At 40.9% G+C, this 27,594-nt stretch overlaps 2 protein-coding genes across 2 annotated transcripts in view; both read left to right on the top strand.

The window, feature by feature from the left end:
* Positions 1-299: 299 nt before the first annotated feature.
* On the top strand, positions 300-1,751 carry LOC123240750 (zinc finger protein 883-like). Its single transcript, XM_044668463.1, has one exon. The coding sequence runs from the start codon at positions 300-302 to the stop codon at positions 1,749-1,751; it is 1,452 nt and encodes a 483-aa protein (XP_044524398.1).
* Positions 1,752-19,192: 17,441 nt separating this feature from the next.
* The window catches only part of LOC123240749 (zinc finger protein 721-like), a 172,653-nt gene continuing 164,251 nt past the window's right edge, over positions 19,193-27,594 (top strand). The window contains 1 exon segment of the mRNA XM_044668462.1: positions 19,193-19,551. Within this exon segment, the coding sequence (XP_044524397.1) occupies positions 19,193-19,551 (359 nt within the window).

The raw sequence follows: 27,594 nt of genomic DNA, 5'->3' as shown, positions 1-27,594 counted from the left end.
TTCTCAGTTTTGGGCACAGTGTGCTGAACCCTCAATATAAAATTCCTGGAAGTGGTGAATGTATTGAGCATGTTCCTTGTCAAGACTTGGAAAGGGGGACCCCTCAGGACACCTGGCAAGAAGTACATATAAGGGAAACACATACGTGTGGAAGAAATGAAGGGATTTTTGTAACCCAGGAACAAAAGACACATAACAGAAAAGAGATATACTCTCATCCCATGCCAAATGATTCACAAAGCTTACTAGATTGGACTTTGTCTGACAAAGCCCAACAAGCTGCTCTTTGCTCAAAGGGAATGGAAATCATTAAAGATTACCAGGTAAAAGATCTTAAGGAAAAGGAAGTCACAGATATCATGCTTCTTGGCAGTTCTCAACTTCAAAATTATAGCAGTTTACCTTCCAAAGAAATCGAAAGGCAGGAAAATTCTACCAAGGACATTTCTGAAGAGAATAATTCCCTAAGTACTCAGTTTATAAACATCAGTGATCTTAAAGTAGAGAAGCTCTATATAAGTGAAGAGTGTGGAGAAGGATTTAGTGGCAACTCAAGCTTTCATGTTCATCAGAGAGTTCACATGGGAGAGAATTTAAACCAAGGTAAAGAGTATGACAGAAGATTCGATGATACTTCAAATTTTCATAATAATCAGAGCGTCCATATAAGAGAGCAATCCAATAAAGGTGAAGAGATGGAAAATGTTCATCCAAGTTCATACATTCCAGATGGTCAGAGAATACACAAAGGGGAGAAACCCTATCACTGCAAAGACTGTGACAAAAGATTCAAGGATAACTCAAGCTTGCAGATTCATCAGAGAGTCCATACAGGAGAGAAACCCTATCACTGCAAAGACTGTGACAAAAGATTCAGTATCAAGTCAAACCTTCATGTCCATCAGAGAATCCATACAGGAGAGAAACCTTATCAATGTGATGAATGTAGGAAATGTTTTTCTCAGAAGTCACATCTTCTTACTCATCTGAGAATCCACGTAAAAGAGAAACCTTATCAATGCCAGGTGTGTGACAAAAGATTCCGTTCCCGCTATAATTTATACTTTCATCATAGACTCCACACAAGAGAGAAACCCTATCATTGTACTGAATGTGGAAAGTGTTTCGGTTGGCCGTCAAATCTTCATGCACATCAGAAAGTCCACACAGGAGAGAAACCCTATCAATGTAATGCATGTGGGAAATGTTTCAGTCAAAGGCCACATCTTCAGGCTCATCTGAGAATTCACAAAGCAGAGAAGCCCTTGCAATGTATAGAGGGTGAGAAAAGATTCCAGAACAACTCAAGAAAAATCCCCACAAAAGAAAAACCTCTACAATGCAAAGAATGTGGGGAAAGATTTGAGAACGAATCAAATTTTCATGTTCATCAGAAAATACACAAAGGAGAGAAATCTCATCCATGCAAAGAGTGTGGGAAAGGTTTTGGAAATAGCTCAAGCTTGCATGCCCATCAGAAAGTCCACACAGGAGAGAAACCCTATCACTGCAAAGACTGTGACAAAAGATTCAAGGATAACTCAAGCTTGCAGATTCATCAGAGAGTCCATACAGGAGAGAAACCCTATCACTGCAAAGACTGTGACAAAAAATTCAGTATCAAGTCAAACCTTCATGTCCACCAGAGAATCCATACAGGAGAGAAACCTTATCAATGTGATGAATGTAGGAAATGTTTTTCTCAGAAGTCACATCTTCATACTCATCAAAGAGTCCACAATAGAATTTGAAATCTAAATAATAAGAGTGCAGGAAAGAAATCAGTTATCCTTAAATAATAAAAAATATTTTAAATGACCTTCATGGGAAAAGTTATATTCAAAGCAGGTTCTTCTAAAATCATTAGAGGCAACATGACTTAGTGGATGGAGAGTTGGTTTCCAGATCAGGAAGACTTCCTTTCAAGTCTCATCTATGCCCCTTAATGTCTGTGAGTCATTTTACATCTCAGAGACTCCAGTCACCTCTCAAAGATCCTAAATTGTAAACAGGTGACTAATCCGCATTGCTAGAAGGGACTTCTTGCCTGGGAGGTATTCCATTACCATGAAATGACAGAAGTGGTTTCACACACTAAAGCAAAATGGCTGGCAGAATTTAGGGGCAGCTAAATAGCACACTGGATAGAGCCCTAGGCCTGGAGTCAAGAGAACTTGGGGTTCAAATCTGGCCTCAGACACTAGACATTTCCAAGCTATGTGATCCATCAACTCTGATCACCTAGATTACCTAGCCCTTGCTACTCTTCTGTCATAGAAGTGATACTAAAACAGAAGGTAAGGGTTTAAAAAAAAGAAAAAGAAGCAAAATGGCCATCAGGAAGTTGTTCATGAGAAGGAAATCCTCTAAATTTCTTAATCATTCTCGAACATTTCCAATCAGAAATAAGTTCTTGAGATGTATCTTCCTACTTCCTTGGCCTTCCAGATGAGATTTATCTTTCTTATATACACTCTTAACTTGACCTCGTAGGAGGTTTTTTTGTTGTTCTGATGCTTTATCCTAATCTAGGAAATGACCAGAGGGAAAAAAGTCTTTGCTTTCACCCTGATTCACCTCGGATCCATTTCTCCAATACATTTCTAGTCCTATATGCTAGGAGATGATTACCATGATTCTGCCTCTACTTATTTTTAAACTTCCTGCTTTATCAGATTTTCTGTGTTTCTGTGATTTTTTTCCCAAGATCTTAATTTGCTCCAGCCTTTTTTATCTGCCCTCTATGTTTTTGCCACGCTTTCAAGTTTTTGACAGTTCAGATATAGCCTCGATTCTCCCTTTTCCTTCCTATTTAGGAGATGTCCAACAGTCGAGTGGGATATAATCTTTCTCAGAAGTGTTTCACTCCAATATTTTCAAACACCTAGAGAGAAATTAATATTTTTCCCAGCTCTAGAAATCCCATCCCACTCATAAGTGAATCATTAGATTTTTCTCTGAGAAGAAGTTGAATACCGTGGCTGGAGGATGTTTGCAAGTATGGAAAGCTATGCCAGGTTGTGTCTGGACAGCAAGGCAGGTGCAGTGTGAATGGCTTCAAACTGTATTCTTAGGTGATGAGGCCTGGAGCAAGACCCTGTGTTGTCTAATTCCTGAGAGAGCACTGACACACAGCAGCCACTGGGCCAGGCTCCTGACCAAGCGGAGCAGAATTGTGTGGATAACAGTCAAAGTCTAACTTCTGGACTTTGCCCAGAGATTAACCAGAGTCTGCAGGGTGAGGGGAACCTCTCACACTTCCTACAAGCCCTCCCATACTACCAAGTTGTGAAGCACCCAAATGGCCATCTCAGGGTAGTCTTAAGGGCTCCAGGAGATGCTCACAGCGTCTGAGGAAGCCTCTTAGTGAACATCAGGTCTTCTAGCAGCTCCTGACCCAAACATAGGAACAATGTGGCTCCTTGGGCAGACAGTGTGCAGTGGCAAAGGTTGGACCCGGGAAATAGAAATGTGGTCTCTACTCATTGTCCTTGCTCTCTGAGATTCAGGAGCCAAGAACCAAGGTTTGGGTGGAATGGCAAAGCTAAGCAACATAGTCCAGAAGCCATTCAGACTGCTGCACAGAGCACAACTCCAATGGACTAGCCATGTTCAAATGCCAAGAACATGTTTACCTAGAAAACCATATTATAGAGAACTCACACAAAGACAAAATAGTCACACTGAGGTCCAAAGAACAGATAAAAGAACATTCAGGGCCTCTCTGAAGAACATTAGTACTGAATGGGTGACGTTGGCCCAAGGTCATCCAGCAAAGCATGCCTCCATCAAAGAAGGTGTTGTGCTTTGTGAGCAAAGCAGAAGTGTAGTATCTCAAAACAACTATAAGATGTGCAAAGTTAAGAGATAGCTCCATCCCAAAAGTTCCCATGGGCTATTGGTGCCCAACTGACCTGTGATAGAGCTTTCGAAGTTCAAATTGGTCTGACTAGCCCCAGTTGGATACACTGTACATCAACACTGATCAATCTGTTATTTCCATGTTCTTTTTTTTTTAAGCCCTTAACTTCTGTGTATTAGTTCCTTGGTGGAAGAGTGGTAAGGGTAGGCAATGGGGGTCAAGTGACTTGCCCAAGGTCACACAGCTGGGAAGTGTCTGAGGCCAGATTTGAACCTAGGACCTCCTGTCTCTAGGCCCGGCTCTCAATCCACTGAGCTACCTAGCTGCCCCCATTTCCATGTTCTTTTGATTGGATACCGACACTTGAGGGGAGTGGGACAATTTCTGATTTCAGTGAATTTACACCTGTTCACTCTCCCAACATCTGATAGTCCCTAATCTTGATTACAATTAGAAATCTGATTACCTAATGTGTCCTGGTTAATTGTTTCCATTTAGTCAACTGGTCTGATTTATATCTATGAAAATCTGTTTCCCCCTTTATTCAGAGTCCAGTGCCAAAACTGAAGAAGGTGACTAGTCCTTATTTGTTGGGCAATTCGTATACCAATTCCTTAATAATTGGATATGCTCAGAAGCTCAAACCTTTGTTTCCTCATTCATTTCATCTTTCAGCAGCCACAGATGCTCTTGCCCTATAACTAAAACCTTTCTAGTGTTACTATTTTCTTGTCATTCATTCCATGCTTGTCAAGCTGGCCTTAGTCCCTGCCTTTTGAATGAGCTCTTAAGTTCCCTGCTTTCTCCTCCTCCATCTTCTTCTTGTCTTTGCTCATCCTTTTTCTGATGCCTAGAAAGTGCGGTTCCTCCCCCTGGTATCTTGTTTAATTCTTACCCATCCTTAAAAATCCTATTTAACTTGCCACCTTCCTCATCTCCTATGACCGTTAAAATAGCCTTAAATCCCACTTAGAATATTCAGCGTATTTCTCCAAGGAATATAGTGAGTAAAGAAGTCTCCTTTTGGTACAGTCATAATTTGTTCTCCACTAGACTAGTATATGCTCCCTCAGGGCAGGGATCTGGTCTAAGTGGTATGGGCAAATAGTGCCATGAAACTGCCCTGGCTGTGAAGATTATACTCAATGTCATTCACCACTGATAGGACCTTGGACAAAGTCACTTTCCTGTCTCCTGTGCCTCAGTTCCTATTTTTAAAATTAGGAGGTTGGATGAAATGGGTTCTGAGGTCTCCAGGAGTTCAATATCTAGAGTCATTGGCCACTGGCCATTTTCCCCAATGCTAAACAGCAGCATACCCTATGTATACAGTGGGCACTGATCACTCGGCTGTTATTGCAATAAAGATGACCTGTCATTGTCCCTGACCTTGACAACTGGCATAGTATCCACAGCAGATGCATCACAGATGACCCAAAAAACTTGTATCAGGTATATAGAAGCAATGATTTCAGCTCCTGTGAATGTAGTGGGGGGAGAGGATTTCTTCATATTCTTCCCAAGAAGAGCTTATGTTTGTGGTAGTGGCTACCTTAAATATTTCTCTCCTTATCTCACCACCCCAAGCTTGGCCTACATCTACTTGGTACATGAACCATTTCTCAAAAGAAAATCAACACCCCACCTCAAAAAAAAAACCTATGGAAGAGAAAAAATTAAATTCCAGATTAAAAAAATATCAAAATCTTATGTGTATAAAATTATGAGTAAAAAAAAGCCACAAAAGGTCCTTGAATCACCTGCAAGGCCCAATTAAAGCAATTTATGTCCTACAAACCTGTAGGACAATTGCAACAATACTGCACTTGCCCATCAGCAGCCAGGACCAAAGAAAATTGCCATCTATAAAAAAGGGACTAGATTTCAAGGTAAAAGGGAAATATGATTCATTGGTCTGATTTTACCTTCAATCTCAGAGAAGGGGGAGCCAAAATGAAACCCAATGGAGGTACTTATAGGAACCTGGCACAGAGAAGTCCAATTCCTGAATTTGTCAAACAGCCACTTCTCAAACTTCAAAAACAAGTCCTCTGTCTTGGTGCAGATCCTAATCAATCCCACAGGGATTGTTGACTTATTGATCTCCACGTTGTTCTGCTTTGCACTGTGCAGTGGCTGTTCAGACACAATTGTTAAGTCCCACAATACTTAACATCATTGGCAAGTTTCCATAGTCTAAAGCTTTTGGGTATGCATTGGTATTGTAATATTGTAAATTTATCTTTCAAATCACAAGCATTAATACTGATTCCATGTACCCAAGTACGAAAAATAAAAAAATCAATTATCCTATTGATAATATAATGAAAAATCAGGAGTTCATAGTTCACGTTTCATGTGACAATGTGTCAGCCAAACAAGAGGCACAGCACAAAAGTTTCTCATTCAAAAGCAAGTTCTATTTCCTTTCTGACTTGGTCATGACCCACAGTATGACAATGTACATAATTTTTTTTCACCAGGTAAAAGCTTGTTACAAACAGTACTGCAATAGCTAATGCAGATTCAAAGAAGCACCACAATCCCCAAAATTATAAGAGCCAAGACAACTGCAATTAAGCCAGTTCCTGGCAGCCATGAAAGGTTCCACCAGTTTCAATTAGGAGTCACATGAGTCTATCCACTTGTGTCATTTAAAATCCTTTGAACCTCATGGATCACAATTTCTCTGGATTTATTTACATAAGAACAACAGAATTGGCGCATGCACCACCTGATGTGACTGAGCATATCAAGGGCCACCCAATTTTGTATAACTTTTTACTAAGAAATTCAACTCTCCCTATGGTTAAGAGATGGCCTTAGTAATTTGGGAGATGTCTTGAGCTGTATCTTGAGCCAATATTTCAACCTCAGCTGAGATATTTCTAACATAGTCTATCACTGCCATCATTCCGAAATTTAGTAGGAGTGCCCAGAACTGCTGTACTGCTGATGAAAATGCTACTGAATTTGACCTCAACCTCTAGTTATTCACCTGACCGATAAAACCATGCCCATTGCCAGCAATGGTCAGATATGGGCACAACACTCCAGCACCATCCATTTTCAGGACTAGTTGATTCTAACACTACCTCACCATTCTCCACCATCTTCCCTGTCTCTGAGGCTCAAAACCTAGGAGTCACCCTACATGCCTCACTAGATTCTCACTCTTCATATCCAATATGGTGCCAAGGCCTATCAATTTCTCCACAACACCTCTCTTTGGCACTGTCTCCGCCCTGGTAAAGGTTCTCATCTTATACCTAATCTTTTCAGTATCTGTTGGGGAGTTTGTCTGCCTCAAGCCTCTCCTCACTCCAAACTATCTTCAATGAAGCCACTAAAGGGATTGTCCTGAAGTGTGAGTTCAATAATGAGGGTACCCCACTCAATAAATTTTGCTGGCTTCCTATAGTGTCCAGAAGCAAACAGAAAGCTCTTCTTGCCATTTGAAGCCCTTCATGACCTCTCTTGACTTCTGATACCTCACACTAATCTTTACTCTTCAATCCAGTGACCCCAGCCTCCTGACTTCCATAAACTGAGGCACAGAATTTAGGCTCCTCTTTCCCCCAAGAGGGAGCACAAGCTGGGGCACTGTGATAAGCATAGACCCCTAGTCGCCCAAGTCCCTTAGTGCCCAAGGGACACCATGCAAAGCATGAGCCCTGTAAGATGAAAGTGTCTCCACAAGGGAGGAATACCCCAGGAGATACGATGCCTTTAAAATCAAGATAATCTTTATGAAACAAGGGCTGACATGAGCATTGTGGATCCTGTTGCCAAAGAGCTCACACCTAAATGCATAAACCTTTTTTGTCACAAAGGGAGATGGGAAAGGGGGCTGGAAAGGGCAGATCCAGGGAGGATCTGGCCATGGTATATGGATGGAGAGTTCCAGGAATGGGACTGATGGATTGCCAGCTGCAAGGGGAACAAAGACTCTTTGGTACATATTTTGGGGATACAAAAGTATATTCTTTAGCACAATAAAGGGTTGCGAAGTAATCTGGTTCCCAGGCTTTTGAATACAAAGAGTGAACCGAATTAGTGACTCCACAAGGTTAAATGATCCTGCTAAGGACATTCCTGGCCTTTCTGCAGAGCTGCCAGTTCTGAATCCTGAGTCAGTGGAGTCGCACAGCTTCAGCATCTACGTAGTCACGCAAGATAAGGTAATTAGCGAATTGCTTTTCTCCAGACCTCCCACCTCTCAGCTGTGGGCATTTCCTCTGGCTGCAGAACACGCTCTTTCCTCAGCTCTAGCGTCCTCTTAAGGCCAAACTAGAGCCCCACCTTCTACAGGAATCCTTCCCTTCGGTAATCATTTCCTATTTAGCCTGCGTAGAACTAGAGATCTGTTTATTATCTCCGCTTTACACCTGGGGAAACTGAGGCAGCCCGTAAAGGAGTTGCCCAAGGTCACAGCTGGGAAGCGTCTGAGGCTCCATTGGAATTCTCCTCCAGCCCCGCGGACTACATTTCCCAGACGGTTGCGGGGCGGGCTCTGGTGCCTTCACCAGAGAAAATTTAGCCGAGGCGAAAGAGACATGTGCAGGCGGAAGTGACTCCGGCTGTGTCGAAAGTGGCGTTTTGCCCCACCTCCGGCCTTGTCCCCGGCCTTTCCCCGCCGCCCAGCTTGGGATGGCAGCTCCGGACCCCCGAGGGGAGCGCGCGGGGGCCCTGAGGACCGGAGTCGGGGGTTCCTCAGGGCTGGGCACGGCGAAGGGGCCGGGAAGCCAGAGGCTATTCGGGTCCCAAACGGCGGGCGAGGGGGCCCAGAGACCCCAGGGGGCCCGTACCAGGTAAGGGCGAGAGGAGGTGGGCGGGTCTGCGGCGCCTTCCACCTCATCTCATCCTCCCTTCCCCCACTGGGTCATTCTTGCATCTCCTCCCCCCCCCCCATTCATTCATTCCTTCATCCCCCCTGGGACTGCATGCCTTTATCCCTAACATCACTGATCCATTCCTTCGTTCCCCCTGCCTTCCCCTCCCCCGCCGCCCCGCCTTCAATCCTTTATTCTCCCCATCATTGATTGATTCATTCATTCATCCCCCCGGGATTTCACTCCTGCATTCCTCTTTCCAGTCACTGCCCTGGACCGCGGATTCCTTCTTTGCTTCACTTAAAAGCCGTCGCAGATCCCAGCCTCCAGCCGGTGACACCGAGAGGCCGACTTTATTTATTTATTTTCGTAGCGCCATCTTTTAATTAATTAATTAATTTAGGCCATTTCCCCATGGTTACAAGATTCCTGTTCTTTCCCTCCCCTCCTCTCACCCCCCCCCTCCCGTAGCTGACGCGCAATTCCACCGGGTTTTACATGTGTCATTGATCCAGACCTATTTCCAAATTATTGAAGAGAGGCCGATTTTAAAGAGTTAATCGTGAATTTCTTCTCGTTGGCCTTTAAATCTCAAAATCCAGGGAGACCCCTTCCTGGAAGTACTCCTGGAGGCCGGAATGATGCTCCAGGGCTGGGTGGAAGCAGTGGGGTACTTTAGGATTGCAGGCTTTGGGTTTCTCGGGCAGCTTGGGAAAAATGACAAGGCAGCGAGAATTGCCAGAGGTTGAGGTTCTTTGGTGCAATGGAAAGGACGTTGAGTTTGGAGTCAGGATCTGGGTTTGAATCGCAATTCTTTTGCTTAATATTTGTGCCCCCCATTCAAAGCATTTAATCTCTTCTCATCTGGTCTGTGTCATTGTTGGGGGACTGGGAAATTCTTGTTAGGGTTGAGGAGTAGAGGGGGAGTTCCTAAATTTTTCCCCAGCTCTAAATCTCTCTCTCTCTCTTTTTTTTTTTAAACCCCTTACCTTCCGTCTTGGAGTCAATACTGCGTATTGGCTCCAAGGTGGAAGAGTGGTAAGGGTAGGCAATGGGGAGGTTAAGTGACTTTACCAGGGTCACACAGCTGGGTAGTGACAGCCCTAAATCTCTTAGAACAGAGGTGCAAGCTGGCCTGGCTGTTAGCAAGCAGAGTATTAGGTTAAACTTTTTTTTTGTGGAGGGCTGAAAATGATAAACTTTTCATTTCTCTTCAGGAAGTGAAAAATTTTCATGGGGGGGGGGGAAATGAGGAAGAAAACTATGTCATTTTTTTCTTTCCTGGAAGGAAACAAGAGAGAGTAAATTTTAGGGGCCATACAACATTGAAATGAAGAGGGAGGAGGGGCAGCTGAGTGGCTCAGTGGATTGAGAGCCAGGCCTAGAGATGGGAGGTCCTAGGTTCAAATCTAGCCTCAGACACTTCCCAGCTGTGTGACCCTGGGCAAGTCACTTAACCCCCCATTGCCTAGCCCTTACCACTCTTCTGCCTCGGAGCCAATACACAGTATTGGCTCCAAAACGCAAGGTGAGGATTTAAAAAAAAAAAAAAAAAGAAATGAAGACCAGGATATTTGTAGAGCAGTGCTCCTTTCTCTTCAAAATTGGGTGGAATTCCACATTGTAAGGAATACACTTCAAAATAGTAAGAGTAGGGGTTAAAGAAAATGGGAGAAATGATGGAGAATGAATAGCTGAGGTTGGAAAAAATGCAGGAGATTAAATAAGAGAGAAATGAGTTTCTATAACATTTCTAAATAAAAAGAGCCCTTTACTGGACAAATTATGGATTTGCATTTGATTTTGCTTGGTTCTGTCTTTGCCTCCTGTAATTTTCTGGTGTTAAGTTGTGATTCAGAGGAGCTTTGGACTTTAATTCAGAGTAGTAGAAGGGCATATTGCTCACATGACAAGGACCAGGATTGGGTGATAAGGCAACATTAAAGGAACCTGACAAGTCCCCGCTGGAAAGGAATCAAATGTAGCCCAAGATGGGATTGGCTTTGTGTGAGAAGCTAAGTGATTGGAATTGGAAAAAGAGCAGATTCAATAAACATCAGAGAGACAGAAGAGAAAAGGTTGCGGCTGGAGTTGGAGAACTTGGGAAGTGGAGAAGCTGTGCCAGGCAGTCATGCCATTGGATGGCAGATTGTAAGGGAAAGTCAGGAAGTTGCACATGGACAGTTGAATAAATAAGGATGATGACAAGTACCAATCAAGTGCAGAGGTCATTTTGGAAGGAAGAGATGACTCTGGCAGCTGACGGTCAAGATGTGGAAGGGGGCAGTACTTAGAATGTGTTGTTAGTGTTCTCACCTTCCTGGGTTTTCCCTGTTCCAGCATTTGGGGGTGAAAGTCTGCTCCCTGAGTGTAGGGTTAGTTTCAATTTTGTCCTCTTTTCCTCTGTTTCTAACATAAGGCCTTGAAGTAGTAGGCACTTAATAAATGTTTAAACTCAGTTGTGGTAGAATGTAGGTGGCATCAAATGCCTGTGATTACAATACAAAGAATTAGAGTGAAGCTGGAGGATCTGTGGCTCAGAAGAGGCAGTGAGAAGCAAGAAGCAAAGCTTCACCAAATCTATACAATGGTTAGAGATAAGATGAGTGACTTCCTCACTGGAGGGCACCTGGGGGCTGTGGGTGGCCTTGGAGCTTACCAGTTACAACCAGGGAGGTGTGGCGAATAGGTTCAGAATAAGGAGTTATCTCTGGTGGACAGGGCACGGTAGCTTGGATGGCATTTTAGGGAGGAAGAAAATCCTAAAATGGGAATCTCTATTCTGTAGTTTGTTTTGTGATCCTGAGTAGGTCACCTCCCTGCCTGACACAATTTTCTCATCTGTAATATTGGGATTAATCATTCTTGTACCACCCAGCCCACAACATGCATTACTTTGGAACTTGTGAAGAACTGTAAGCACATTGTGATATTTAAAGCCATGACTGAGATTCAAATCCATCTCTTAGACATCATATTCTTTAAAACAGGAAGTACCTTCATTTTCTGAAGTTTTTGCCTTCAGTCAGCAGAGATATCTTGAAGACTTTGTAATCGAGAACATTGTTTTCCAGCCTCCTCCTTGATTCCCTGGTTTCATCTTCCTCTAGCCCTTCCTGTGTGTTCTTTCATTTGGTAACTGTAGATCCAAATTGTTATCCCTTAGAAGACAAGTAATTGCTGCTTATATTGCAAAGGCATCTGGATAGCTCCTGGATTTGGGGAAATCATGAATCTTTTTCTTTAATTATGTTTTATTGCTCTTTTCTAATTAAAAAACATCACTGATATATCCACTGACTTCTTCTGCAATAAAATCCTCCTTTACAGCATAATTTCATTTAAGCAAAACAAACATTGCTTGTTTCCTTCTCTTTCTTTGCCAAGACATTTTTTGCTTATCATTCTGGGTGGGACGACTGGTTTGGAGAGATTATGTTCTCTTTCCCCCCCACTGATAGAATGTAAATTCTCTAAGGGCAGCACCTATTTTTGGTTTTGTCTTTGGCTCTATAAATTAGACCCTTAAAATATTGCATGAATTGAGTTCTGAGGAATCTATGGGTCTTCTATTTTGAGCAGAGTTAATTTAGTCTAATCCTTTCATCTTAGAAATGGAGAAACTTACAAGTTAGGTGAGTTGACCAAAGTCATACAGCCCTTAAAATACCAGTCAAAATGAGACTGCCTTTCCTCAGACTCCGAATGTAGTCCTCTTGCCATATTACCCTCCTGCTTCTAAGAGTGAGATTACATGTTAGGACTTGATCAAAATCAAGATCATTAGTGATCCAATTGAAATAATTGGTAGTAATGAGTGATTGCTGTACATTGTGTAGTTGCTAAGAGTGTTGGGCAGTGAGTTCCCAAGATAGATGCTGATTATATTAATTGCATGATTGGAGAGTTGAAGAATCAATGGCATCATTTTCTTGGAGTTACCCTGGGAGCTGTTATCTAAGGGTGACCTTGAACGACATACATGCTCCAGAGTCTTCACAGGGATGGACATACCAGGTCTGAGGGCCTGAACTCTTTGTCTTGGAATGTTCCAAGCCCCAAGTGCTGTGGAAGCTGTTCCCTAAACCAGCTACAAACTTCATGACATGTTAAAGAGCCTCAGATGAGTGAGACTTATGTTTGGTATTTCAGACATCAATAACCTTCGAAGATATCATTGTGGACTTTACCTGGGAGGAGTGGGAATGCATGAATATGGTTCAGAGGGATCTGAACAAGGACTTGATGTTGGAGAACTGTAAGAACCTTATCTCCTTATCTAAGGACAATTCTCTATCCATAAGGGAGTTTTTAAGGCACTTTGTAAATTTTAGCCAATTAAAATAAAGAAACTTACCCAAGCTTAAGGTTAGCTGTGATTGATTGTTTAAGAACATGGAGACAAGAAAGGGCTTTCATCATAGAGAGAAAATCCATAGCATCATCGTCTTGCTCTGTAGGCTGCTCCTTCTCATCCTTTGTTCCTTCCAGTCAGATATCCCCACCACCCCACCCTAAGCACAAAATCCAATAGCAGTCATGAAATGGCTCAAATAAATTTATTTTCTTTCTAGGCCAAAACCAGGCCTTGGTTTTGTGCCATATTTCCTGTGATCCCAATACAAAATGTCCTTCAGGGTTGCTTTGTTAGCACTCTTGGACCTTCTTAGGCTTTCCTCTCACCCAGAAGTCAATGAAATTAGGATAGAATTCAGATAAGATTCTAGAAATCTAGAGATTTCCCATTTCTTTTTCCCTGGGCAGGGTTTCCAACTTGCAAGTTGGTGATGATCTCCCAGCTAGAAAGAGGAGATGTGTCATAGATGCTGAGGACAGACATTCCAAGAAGTATCTCTCCAGGTGAGTTATATGAACCTCATAGAAACAAGAATTATTGCCATCAGTAGCAGAGGACAAGGAGTATGGACTGTTGAACAGATGGACTGAGGCTGTGAAACTATGAGCTCCCTCTTAACCACTCATCTTCATTTTTCAAAATCTCTTTCCATTAAATGTTAGCAGTGAATTATAACTATAACTTGAACCCTTAACTTGCCTGACCCAGAAGTCCAGTAAATGAGTGAATTTTTCCCCCAAAAAATATACTTCATCACAATTAAGGAAATTAATGAACAGTTGAGTAGCAGAGCTGAGGTGAAAGTTTTTGACTTTGGTGTCCAGAATTAGCCTTTGATATGATTCCAGTTGGAGTGGAAAGAACCCAGCCCCAAGAATTAGGACACTGGGCTGTACTTCTATCCATGCACTTGGCTATAGAATGAAGGAAGATGTCCTCCATTCCATAATGAATTCTCACTTCCCCTTCAACTTTTGAAGTACTCTGCTTCCTACAGATCTCAGTCTTCTTCCATGATACCTTTTCTGATTCCTCCCAGTTGATTTTGCCTTCCAAAAATTACTTCCTGTTTGTCCTTTCTGTTGAGAGAAGTTATTGGTTTATACATGTGTTTCTCAATCTGAAAAATAATTGTAATGTTCTGGCTCATTTTTTGAAGAAAGTGTTCAAGATGGGCAGTCAGTTGATGGGATGAAGGAACTGGGGAAGTTTACACTTAAGCAGCCAACAATTTAGTATCACAGACATTGAGAAGGTAACAGCTGATAGTGTTTGCTAGCCAGCCATAGGGGGAGCAGGAACATTTCTGCTGAAGATGGCTGGATCAAACAACTCAGCCTCCATAGTTCTGGCTCAGAGTTCCAGCAGCTCTAATTCAGAGTCTCAACAGCTTAGGTTCAGATATGAGCAGCTCTGCCAAGCATCTGGCTAGGTAGATATTTGGGGAAAGGAAGGTGACTTGACCTAATCTGGGTTTTAGACCAAGGCTCTAAGAAGGCTCCACTCAATTAGGTGGTCAGAGAATTCTGGTCAAGGAAATGTAGACACAAGGAAATGGGCCCAGCTCAGGAAGACCCGATTTCAAATCTGACCTCAAGACACTTGCTAGCTGAGTGACCCTGGGCAAGCCAGTTAACCTGTGTTTGCCTCAATTTTCTCAAGCATAAAATGGCGGGGTTTTAAATCACCTGCCTCCCGGGGTTGCTGTGATAATAACAATAGCTAACATCCGTATAGTGGTTATGTCAGGCACTGTGCTAAGAACTTTATAATGATTATCTCATTTGCTCTTCAGAGTACAATCAAATGAGATGATACTTGTGCAGTGAAGCCTGGCACCTAGAAGGCTCTATGGAAATAATTACTCCCTTTCCTTCTTTTTCTCTGCTTGCAGTACTTTTCAGTTCTTACTCTGTCTATCTCTTTGAACTAACTTTGGAAGAAAATTTGCAGAATACATAGTCATAAGCTTTCTGAGCAGTCTGTCAGCCTTGGGTCTTCTATCATTTTCGCTGTAGAATCTAGGTGCCCATGCCTTTTCCGTCCCCCTTTCTCTGCTCCTATGTGTATCTTTGTATTGCCAAATGCCACGTGTTAAAAGATCTCTATCTCCTGATAGAGATTGACTCTTCTCTATCTGAAGAGTCTCTCTTCCGATCTCCAGTCTGGCATTGTAAAAGGGAATTCTTAATCCCTTACTTCTAATTTAACTGAGGACCAAGAGGTCCTTTTATCATAGAGATATGCAAAGATATACCAGCCCATGGTGAAAAGAAGTAGAAACCAGAGAGACAGGAAGTGAGAAAAGGGGGATATAAAAGGCCAGCGGTAGGACTGAGAGGGGTTTTTTTTTACCTTTTTTGGGTTGGGAGGTGGTTGGTCATTGGTTGTTGGTGGTTGGTTGCTGGTGGTGTGAGTTGGTAATTAGTTGTTGGTTGGTTGTTGGTTGTTAGTTGGATGTTGGGATATATATATATATAGAGATGTAGATGTAGATGTAGATGTAGAGTAGATGTAGATGTAGATGTAGATGTAGATATAGATTGATTCTGCCTGGTGAGCTGAGCTGAAGGGTGATCAGCTGGACTTTCTCTAAAGGCAGTTTTAGGTAGTTATAGGGTAGCTAGTTAGGTATTAGGCAATTTCTTTCTCTACCTCTTTCCTATATTTCTCTCCTTTACTATATTCATTTTTCTATATTCTTTTACTATCTCCATTTTAATTAAACTAAATTGTTAACTGTTAAAAACTGCTAGAAGTTTTCTTTTCTCTGGCTTAAAGGGATAATATTAGTTTATAACTCTACTACAGTCTCATTAAAACTTAAGTTATTAAAAGCTGCTCTCCTATTATGTCAAAGCTCCTAATTTAACCCTTACAGCTGTGTGTTTGGAATTCAGGGAGGTGCCATTTAAAAGTATCTTACAAACTTCCTGTGGACATGTGGGGAACTTTGAAACTACATTCCCCATGATCCAATGGGGTTTCCGGTTTCTGACATGATTACATCAGAGAACGGGAACCAACATAGAGCTCGACTTATTCGGAGGGTGGGCTTGAGACATGCGCTTCTTTCTCTACCTGAGTGGGCTCCCGGGGGACAGAGAGGAGTAGGGAAGGTATGGAAGAAAATGGCGGAGGTGGCATTTGAGTAGATTTCTTACAGGTGCGTGGTCAATTTATCTCTATCAGCATGGCAATTAAAATATTAATTTCTCTAGTAATATCAGCCTTTATCATTTTTTTTTTAACCCTTGTACTTCAGTGTATTGTCTTATAGGTGGAAGAGTGGTAAGGGTGGGCAATGGAGGTCAAGTGACTTGCCCAGGGTCACACAGCTGGGAAGTGGCTGAGGCCGGGTTTGAACCTAGGACCTCCTGTCTCTAGGCCTGACTCTCACTCCACTGAGCTACCCAGCTGCCCCTTTATCATTTTTAATCGTAACACAGCATCACTAACTGCCTCTGGATATTTCAACTTGACATCTTACACTTAGCATGTCTGAAATAAACCCAGTATTTTTCCTTCAGAACCCCTGTTCTTCCAAACTTCCTGTTTCTCTCAAGAGCATTCCCACACTTCTGATTCGCCTACATACCTAATCTGTTTCCAAGTCCTATTGTTTTCTACCTTCACCACCTATCTCATGTAAGCCCTCTGCTGCCTCTCAGTCCAGGTGCTCCCTCATTGCTCACTGCTGGTATCTCAATCACCTTAGGACTTGAGGAAGAATTCACCATTGAGAGAAAGGGGTGCCTTACAGCATTGTGTTCCATGGTGAGGAGGGTTCTGGTTCTGAAAGAAGTTATGGAATGTGTTAAATCTGATGATCCTGCTCTCTCTTTTACACAGGGTGTTGATAAAAATGTGAAATGGAGCAGGACCAGATACAGAGCCATCCCTCTAGGTTGTCTTCAGTCCTGTCGTCAAGAACTTTTTGGTTTAACTCATTAAAACAGCCCAAATTCTTGTCTGTCCTATCATTGAACCCCTTCTGCATTTTGTCTACATACACTTCTTAAACCCAGCATGGCCCAAAACAGAACTCATCTTTCCTCCCCAATTGTTCTCTTCTTCTTAACTTTGCTTCTATTCTCAAGGGTACCACCATCTTCCCTTCCCTTTGGCTCACTACATAGGGGTCATCCTCCACTTCTTTCTCTGTCTTTCTCTCTCACAACATCTCATTAATTCTACCTTTCTGCCTTTCTTTCTTCTGGCATGGCCACCACCCTGGTGTACTTCTTCATTGCTTACAAAGCAAATTCAGTCTCTTTTCTCTCCCCACTCCAGTTTCTCCTCCATTCTGGTTCCAAAGTGATTTCCATTAAAATAAAGAAAGGGAAAGTTAGTTTAATGGGGAGCTGAGGGTCAGCTAGGTGGCACTGTAGATATAGTGCCAGACTAGGAGTCAGAAGGACCTGGGTTCAAATGTGGCCTCAGACACTTTTTAGATGTATCATCCTGGGTAAGTCATGTGATCCCATTTGCCCAGCCTTTGCCCTACTGTTGTTACTTAAACAGAAAGTAAGGGTTTAAAAAAAAACAAAAAAAAACAAAAAAAAACAGAAAAAATGATATTCCCAAAGCACATATCTAACCCCTATAGGAACAAATAGAAAACTCTCTGTTTGGTATTTGATATCCTTAACAACTGGGCCCTTTCCTTTTCAGTCTTATACTTTATTCCCCTCTTTTTAGGTACTCTTAATTAATCAATCAATAAACATTTATTAAGTGCCTACTGTATGCCAAGCTCTGTGTTAAGTGACACAGGCTTCCTTGTGTAACGATTAAAAATGATAAAGGCTGATATTATAAAAGAAATTAATATTTTAATTGCCATGGCCATGTTGGTAAAATATATATGACCGCGCCTGACTATATTTAAAAATTCCGCCCGTCTGTATCTCCAGCCATCTTCCTACTCGCACACCAGAGAGCCCGCTCAGGTAGCCAAAGAGACCGTCTCCAGCCCGCCCTCCGAATTTAAACTGCGCTATATGTTGGAGACGTCCCAAAACCGGAAACCCATTGGATCACAGGGAATGTAGTCTCAAAGTTCCCCACATGACCACAGGAAGTTTGTCAAACACTACATATCTTGAGGCTTGATATTTCCAAATAGAAACCAAGTGATTTTAACTAACACACTTGATCCTTAAGTAAGACATTCCATCTCCCAGCACCCAACTTTTTCACTGCCTGTTCCCCATGCCTGAAAAGCTTCCCCTCTTCATTTCTACCTCCTGCCTTCTCAGCCTTCTTTCAAGGCTTAGAAATAAAATCAGCTCAAATCCCCACTTCTACAACACTTTTCTGGGTCTCAATGTTAGTTCTTTCCCTGAGGTTTCCTCTAATTTATGGTTGTTTGCATGTTATCTCCTCCATTACAATGTGACCTCCTCGAAGATAAGGACTGTTTTTTGCCTTCCCTGAATCCCAACACTTAGCATAGTGCTGGGCACATAGTAAGGCTTAAAGGACTTGTTGCCTTGATTCCTGACTAACCAAACTAAAATTCATATGAAAAATGAGGTTAATTTTGCTTGATTCCTTCATTTTTGCCAGGTTTTTAAGAATCAGTACTTGCTTTTCCAAGTGCTTAATCCAGCCAATAGAACATAGACTTGGGGCATTATTGGATTTTACTATTGTTCTTGCAGAAATGAATATCATTTCCAGAATCTTCCTGTTTTCTCTTTCTGAAAATTTTTGCTTTTCCCAAAACTTAGGAACAATAATACTATGGTGGTGTTTACAAATGATTCAAGTGTAATTACTTTAATACTGGTCAGCTAGTTATCTCCTTCTCTATGCTGAACCTTAGTTTACTATTAACAATATTTGTCTTATCCTTTCCAGGTTGACTAGCATTCTCTTTAATGGAGCAGGGGAAATTTGCAAATTACTGTAGTTTCTTTTCCCCCAGTGTAAAGAGTTGAGAATATTGACCCTTTTACATGTCTTTTAGGTCCCCCTGGTCAAGTGACTACATGTGAAACCAAGGAGTCCACTCCGAAGCACAGTAACTTTATGGGAGAATCATCTAAGACAAAACTCACAATAAAGAGGAATGAATGCAGCAAAACCTTAAAGCATCTGATCAATCAGTCAACCAGTCAGATGGGACATCTTATAATGCATCAGAAAATTCATATTACAGAGAAACTCTTTAAATGTAATGAATGTGGGAAAGCCTTTCATTGCAACTCGGGTCTTCTTATGATCCAGAGAGTCCACACTGGAGAAAAATCCTATACTTGTAATGATTGTGGTAAAACCTTTAGACACAGGACACTTACTAATCATCACCAAATTCATACCGGAGAAAATCCCTATAAATGTAATGAGTGTGGAAAAGCCTTCAGCTTCAATTCAAGCCTTACTGTACATTGAAGGATTCATAGTGGAGAGAAATCCTATAAATGTGATGAATGTGGGAAAGCCTTCAGAGAGAGAGGAAGCCTTAATAGACATCAGAAAATTCATATTGGAAAGTATATAAATTGATAAGTGGAAATTTGGGAAGAAAGAAATGAGCCAGAGAGAAGATACAGAGTTGATGGAATGAAGGGAACCAGGAAGTGCAGAGGAGGCTCTCAGAATCCTGAGTTAGAATTCTGAGGGAAGTAACTATCATCGAGGAGTTGGGTTTGGATTCTGGAGAGGGAAACATCTCCAAAACCCAGCTCTTGCCTCCTATTGATCCTCAACTAGTTCCTGAGAGAAATCAGCCATTTCCAGAACATCTTTTGGTCTCATACTCTGATTTAACACCTGGAGAAGTCTCAAGCAGGAATTACCAGAGACAGTGACCTGAACTGCTTCATTGCCTTTGGTGGGCATTAGCTTACCTAGGTGACAAGGTCACACCTGGCACCTTTACTTGACTCCACTACCATCTGTGACTTTCACTAGGACTATAATTAATGTGGGCTTAGCCTAGGTTAGTCAGATAGATGGGGAAAACCTGAGACAGAGAGGAAGGAAGAGTAGCCTTAGCTCTGCTAAGGACAGAAGAGATTCTTTGCAGAATCAGATGGTGGGAAAAGGTAGAATTGATTAAGAGTAGGGAATCCTCATCCCACATACCTTACCCTTTCCTAAATAACATTTTATAATAAACCTGTTACCTTTTAAGTGAAGTCAGAGTGGTTTTCAACTGGCCCAAGAGAGAGAATAGCCATCTGCTCTCTGAACTTGAGAAGATCATTAGCCTAGACTGGGTTAAGTAAAAACTCAGTCACACATTTTATTTACCATCATATAGTTGGCGAGCAAGGCTAGGTTTTGAATCTACTCACATTGAGCAGATTTGAAGTCAGGAAAGTGTTTTTTGATCAAAGAAAGATTTGGGCCTGTAAAGCCTGTGTAACAGTAGAGCGACCATATTGTAAAATCTCTGAGTCTTGTTGCTATATTCTACCAAGCAACCGGCTACCCAATCAGAAGACAACATCATTTTTGAGGGGAAGAATTCTTAAAGGGCCAGGTTCAAAGACAGTTTTTTTCCTGTTTGGAGCTTGTGGAACCACGAAGGTGCACAAAGTAATTGTGATCATGGCGATTATGGCTAGCTTATACCAAGCCATACTCCTTTGTTACAATGTGCTGTTTGTGGTGATACCTGATTTCATCTATTTTGTGATTAATCTTTATGGGACTGTGCAATGGCTGCAAATTGAAACAGGCAAAACATTATCGTATATACCTGTGATAGTGGCTTTGTTATACACAGCAAAAAATATTTATTATGCTGGGAAAAAGGTTATAGGCACACAGTTTGGGAAAAAACTGGCAGACAAGAATGAGACTGAATGGAAGATAATGATGTTAGCTATAAAAGAAAGAATAGCAAAGATGGAAGCCAAATTAGAGAAAATGAATGGGGAATTAGAGGAACTAAAGAACAACAAAACAAACCAAGAGACCCAAGAGAAGGAAGATGATAAAAGTGTTCAGGAACAAAACAATGGTGAAGTGTCAGTGCTTCCATTACATGATGTAACAAGTCTTCAGCCAGAAGGAGGCATAATTCACATGAAAACACACAAACCCTTTGAAACTACAGACTTAGACCATCTAAAGAAAAGAATGCCTAGGTTTTTCGATGAGCCACTCCGTTGTATTAAAGAATTTAAGAGGGCAATAAGATTATTTGACCCTAATTTTGAGGACACTGATCTTCTTCTTTCTGAGCTTTTCACTAGGAGAGAAAAGGAGCAGTTTGTAAAGGAGACTAGAGATAACCCAGGTCTTACTTCATGGCCTGAAGAAGCAGATTATTTAGTATTATCAAACCCAGATAATCTTAAGTTTTTGGGGCAAGCTAGAAATTCCCTTGTAGAGGCAATGAAAATACATAGTGAAAGACCAGATGCCTGGGGGAAATTTGAAAAGCTAAAACAAGAACCAGAGGAGGATCCTTCTACATTTCTTGATAGGATCATAGAAATGGGAGAAAATTTATTAGGTTTCACTGATCTAGAAGAAAACAACTTAAAGCATATAAGAAGGCAATTTGTCAAAGGGAGTTGTTTGCCAATTAGGAACTATTTCAAGTTCCATTGTCCAGGATGGGAAACGCTTAGTTTGGAGGAATTGAGGAAAGATGCAGCTTATATTTTTTCTGGGAACAAAGATAAGAGAAATGAAGAAAGGGATGAGTTAGTTCAGGAGTTGAGATCTCAGTTAAAGGAGGTGAATAAAAAGCTCAGAGAAAACGAAATAGAGCAAGTGAAGATGATGGCTACTTTGCAAGCTTATCAGTTGAGGCAACAGTATACACCAAGAACACAAAGAAATCAAGCAAAATGTTTCCTATGCAAACAACCTGGTCATTTTGTAAGAGAATGTCATCTAAAAGCCCAAATTAACAATAGGGGAAATTCTTGTGGGAATAATAGAAGAGTGGGGTGGAGAGATAATCGAAATTGTAACAACAGGCAAGAGCATGGACAGTGTTGCTCACATGTATGCAGTAACTCTGGTATCCAAGCCCCGAATTTGAGCATTATGCAAAAATTCATTCAGGAAGGTGCAAGACCGAAATACTCATCAATAGTAACTGGGGGAATAAAGCAAGGAAATCAGTTATAAAGCCACATTGTGGGGGATGCAGGAATAAAAAGCATTGCAAAAGGAATCGTGGAAATAGGGAAAATGACAGAGATGGTGATACTAGAACATTGACTAAGTATAATACACCCATAATGCCTATCACAAAAACAAAACAAGGGATATAGGAAAAGAAAATATTGGACAAAAAGAGAATGAGTTCATAATGCAAGAAAGTATGCAGGCAAAATCCTGTGAGCTGAATGGAACAGTGATAAAGGCAAATGATGAAGGAAATAATGTTACTAGAAGGGAAATGCATGAAGATGATGTTACAATACATAATGAGCAAGAAATAAGTTTAATAGTGGACAATACTATAGCACAAAAAATACAAAGATACAGAAACAAGGAACAGTGAGCTTGAAGAGAACTGATCTGTGAGCAAATGTATAGGAACATGAAAGAAGAATGTGGGTTGGATACTGAATCTCTGCGGGGACGTGGATATTGGTGTTTGATAATGGCATTGCAAATATAGATGGTGATTGGGATTTAAACAAGATTAATTTAGAAGCACCAATGGTGGAAGTGTTTGAACCTTCTAATACAAGTGAACCTCATCTTGCAATCAAAGTTGGGGATGAGATCTATTTAGTGTTAGTAGATAGGAGCTTCAAAATTGGTATTGAAAACACCTTGGACTAGTAGAATAGTGGGATCTCCAAAGGTGATAGGAGCTACAGGAAGAATACAAAGGGTTCCAAAATTACAATCTAAAATGGTTACCCTAGGGGGAAAAAAGGTTACCTTAGGTATCCTAAGTGTAATCACACTTTTTTGCTTATCCTGGACTGCCCAGCAAACCTTATGGGTAGAGATTTATTTTGTAAGCTAGTGCCACAATTCAATGTGATCCTTCTGGGAAAATTTTGGTACATCTTCCCAAGGATGCATTGTAAGCCTATCCATGATTATTTTTAGATGAAATGGAAGGTGAAGAAAAAGTAAACCCAATCTATGAAATCCCTATAAAATACCAGACGGGGCGTGGGCTAATCATTCAACAGATATTGGTTTGTTAAAATCAGCAACCCCAGTGAAAGTAAACTAAGTAAAGAAGCTACAGAGGGAATCCACCCAATTATCGAGAGTTTATTAGAACAAAAAATGATTGTTCCAACAGTCTCTTGAGTATAATACACCCATAATGCCTATTACAAAAACAAAACTGGATAGTCAAGGCAGACCAAGATGGAAATTTATTCAGAATTTAAGAGTGGTCAATAATTTTGTAATAAAGTTACATCCAATTGTTCCAAGCCCCATGAGTATCTTGGCTAATAATCCCAGTAATGCCAGATATTATACAGTTGTAGATTTGTACTCTGCATATTTTTCAATTCCCATTCATAAAGACAGAAAATTTTTGTTTTCACTTGGGAGAGAAATAAATTCTGCTGGTGTCATTTCCCCCAAGGTTGGTCTGAGTCAGCTAGCCTCTTCTGTCAAATTTTAAAGCAAGATTTAAAAACAGTTGTATTCAAAGATAGTACTGTGGTTCATTTTGTAGATGATATACTATTGGCAAGCCCAAATGCAAAGATTTATCTTCGGGACAGTACAAAACTGCTGTGTAAACTACATAAAGAGGGTATAAAATGTCAAAATTAAAATTGCAATGGTGTATACCCAGGGTGGAACACTTGGGTTTTATATTGGAGAAGGGGACAAGGCAGGTATCTAAGAAACAAGTAAGTGACATCCAAAAACTCAGTGTGCCAAGGACCAAGAAGCAACTGAGAATGATTCTGGGGAGACGGGGTTCTGTAGGCAGTGAATTCCAGTCTATAGCAAAATAATAAACTATTTAACTGACCTCACAAAAAAACAACATAACAGAACCACTGAGAATGAATGCAAATCATTTGCAGGCTTTAGCAAAACTGAAAGAATTGATTTTAACAGTTCCAGCCTTGGGTATACCTGACTATGACAAAGAATTTCATCTGTTTGTGCATGAAGCAAAAGGGATAGCTACAGGCTTTAGGACCAAATTTTAGACCTGTAGCATATTACAATGCACAATTAGATTTTGTGGCAAGAGGAATGGTACCCTGTCTCAGAGGAGTTGCTTGAAGAGATGTAATTTACAAGCTTTTACACAGCCAAGACTATCACAATATGAAATAGTGTTGCTGAGTAATGAGAACATAAGCTTGAAATGATGCTCTGTGTTAAACCCTGCAATGCTTCTTCCTGATTTTCCAATGAATGGAGAAGCGATTCAGCAGTGTGTAGATGTAATATCATTGGTAGAAAAAACTAGATTTGGGGGCAGCTGGGTGGCTCACTGGATTGAGAGCCAGGCCTAGAGATGGGAAGTCCTATGTTCAAATCTGGCCTCAGACACTTCCCAGCTGTGTGACCCTGAACAAGTCACTTAACCCCCATTGCCTAGCCCTTACCACTCTTCTGCCTTGGAGTCAATACACAGTATTGATTCCAAGACGGAAGGTAAGGGTTTTTTAAATAAATAAAAATTTGCTACCCTTACCACTCTTCTACCAAGGAGCCAATACACAGAAGTTATGGGTTTAAAATAGTTAAATATATAAATGAATGAATGAATAAATAAATAAAAATTTGAAAGAAAGAACTAGAATGGATTTGAAAGACGCTCTGATTGTAAATGCAGACCTAGAGAGTTTTACCAATGGTTTGAGTTATATGCATAGTGGGAGGAGATATACAGGGGCAGTGGTAGTGACAGAAACAGACACTGTGGTATGGATCATTACCCAGCAATGTCAGTGCTTAAGGAATCAAGTTAGTGGCTCTAATCCAAGCCTGTAAGATTGGGGAAGGCAGGAGGATAAACATTTTCACAGACTCCAGATATGCATTTGGTGTGATGCATGCAACAGGGAAAATCTGGAAATGCAAGGGTTTTCTAACAAGTGCGAGGAAAGAAAAAGCCTATGTCAATCAAAGTCATTGCAGAACTCTTAGAGGCAATCCACCTGCCCAAAGAGGTAGCAGTGATCCATTGTCATGCATATACTTATGAGAAGGACTCTGTCCAAAGGAAATCATAGGGAAATGTGACAGCCAAATTCACTGCCCAAAGAGCAATTCATGTAATGAGTCTCATTGGCAGATCTAACCAAAGCTTACAATGAGTCAGAAGTTCAGACATGGATAAAGAAGTTTGGTGCTAAGGAGATTGGAGAGATATGGTTTTCGGATACAGGGAAGCCCATCTTGCCAAAGATGTGTTTTTGTCATGTGTGTAACTATTCCTGGACACTTTGGTAAAAAAGCTTTGGGCTAGCCCCTATAATTACAATAATCTTGAGTAGAGTCTGTGGAAAATGTGTTATTTTTATGAAATTTGATCAAGGAGTGTTTAAGAAGATAAGTCTAGGGGACAGACCATTAGCTTATACTACATTTGAAAGCATACAAATTGATTTTATAAACATGCCTAAAGCTGGGAGGTTTAAATATTGTCTGGCAATTGTAGACAGATTGACAAGGTGGCCAGAGGCATTTCCTGCATAAAGAACAATGCAGCATTTGTAGTAAAAGTACTATTAAAGGAGATAATTCCTCAGTTTGGATTGCCATGCTTTGTGGATTCAGACCATGGAAGTCATTTCTCACAATCCATTTTAAAACAAATATATGAATATTTGGGAACCAAGGCCAGTTTCCATACTCCTTACCATCCACAGACCTCTGGACAGGTTGAAAAGTTAAACAGGGAGATCAAAACATTGATTGGTAAGCTATTCAGAGACTCATTTAAAATGGACTGAAATACTACCTCTAGTGCTTTTTTGCATCTGAACAAGACTGAGTGGGGACTTGCATTTTTCTCCTTTCGAAATTCTGTACAGCCATCCTCCATTACAAGCCAAAATGTGTCGGCCTAGTTTTATTTCTATGTTGGGAAGTGATTGTCAGCTAGAAACTTATACGATCATTACAAAAGAGACTTAGAGAGCTCCTCAAAATGGGTTAATCCAGCAAACCACACCACTTGGTTATTTCCTACATAATATAAAGCCTGGTGATTCCGTTTTCCTTAAAGATGTTAATAGGAGATAAGCTACAGAAGAGAAATGGTTGGGTCCTTTCGAAATTTTGCTCACCACCCCCTCATCTGTAAAAATCTTAGGGAAGGATGCATGGGTTCACTGTTCCAATGTAAAAATCCAAAGAGCTCACAGAAATAGAGAAAATCAAAGTAAAGAGAGTGATCAGATTGATGAAAATGAAGATAGAACTCAGACAGAAATAGAATTAAGAGATAGAAGTTCCTGAAAGTTATCCAGAAGAAGAAGAAAGCTGAGAAACATCAGTCAAGTGTAGACATCCAGCAAGTATAGACAACTGGCAAAGAGTTCAAGAGGGACTATGGCAGTGGAAGACATAACAACCCAGAGGGAAGCTTGGAAGAAAAGACTCAAAAACAGAAAGAGAACAGAGACTTTATAGCTGAAAGGACAGCACAGACAGAAAAAAGCGGTGTATATTTGTGCATATGAAGAGGACAGATGGGAAACAGGAAATATTGTAAGATACGGTGCACCTTAAACGTAAATACATATTCATATTTAGTGCATGCAACATGAACATACTAGAAAACAGAAGAGGAAAAAACTTGTCAACTTGAGGAAGTCTAAAGTGACAAAGTGAGTATATGCATGCAACATGACATAAATAGGATTCATGTTTCACAGAATGTACATATTTTGCTGTCCTCATGTAGATAAATGGGGGTCTTTATGGTGGAAAAGAAATTTTTGGGATAAGTCTATAGTTAGCATTAGATCCATAAGGTATTAATTGAATAGAAGGATCTCTAGATTCTTTATTTGATTAATATTAGGGCATAGATAGGATTAAAATAATGAAAGTATTATATATTTTGTAGATATTTGTGTTTGCTATACTGTTTGGGAATGTGCAAAAGTTCTGTTGTGTTGGAACTTTGTAAGTACTTTGTAAACCCTACCCTTACCTTATTTTCTTTCCTGGGGAATATCCAAGATTAGGAATAGTTAAAATAGAATATAGCATAGAAAAGTGTAGGGGTGGTTCATTATTTTGGGGGTTAGATAATAGAATATGGTTAAAAGGTAAGTATCAAGGTTCACAAAAATGAACTTAGCAATTTCATATTTGTGAAAGGGGACAACTGATAGTGGAAATTTGGGAAGAAAGAAATGAACCAGAGTGAAGATACAGAGTTGATGGAATGAAGGGAACCAGGAAGTGCAGAGGAGGCTCTCAGAATCCTGAGTTAGAATTCTGAGGGAAGTAACTGTCATCGAGGAGTTGGGTTTGGATTCTGGAGAGGGAAACATCTCCAAAACCCAGCTCTTGCCTCCTATTGACCCTCAACTGGTTCCTGAGAGAAATCAGCCATTTCCAGAACATCTTTTAGTCTCATACTCTGACTTAACACCTGGAAG

Source organism: Gracilinanus agilis, chromosome 3, assembly GCF_016433145.1.
Source record: "Gracilinanus agilis isolate LMUSP501 chromosome 3, AgileGrace, whole genome shotgun sequence".
Classification (NCBI taxonomy): domain Eukaryota; kingdom Metazoa; phylum Chordata; class Mammalia; order Didelphimorphia; family Didelphidae; genus Gracilinanus; species Gracilinanus agilis.
Note: the sequence above shows the minus strand (reverse complement) of the source record. Positions and strands in the feature narration are given on the sequence as shown.

What these genes read in the sequence shown, in the direction of transcription:
- LOC123240750 (XM_044668463.1), top strand. Translation starts at nt 300, where the DNA reads ATGGAAATCATTAAAGATTACCAGGTAAAAGATCTTAAGGAAAAGGAA.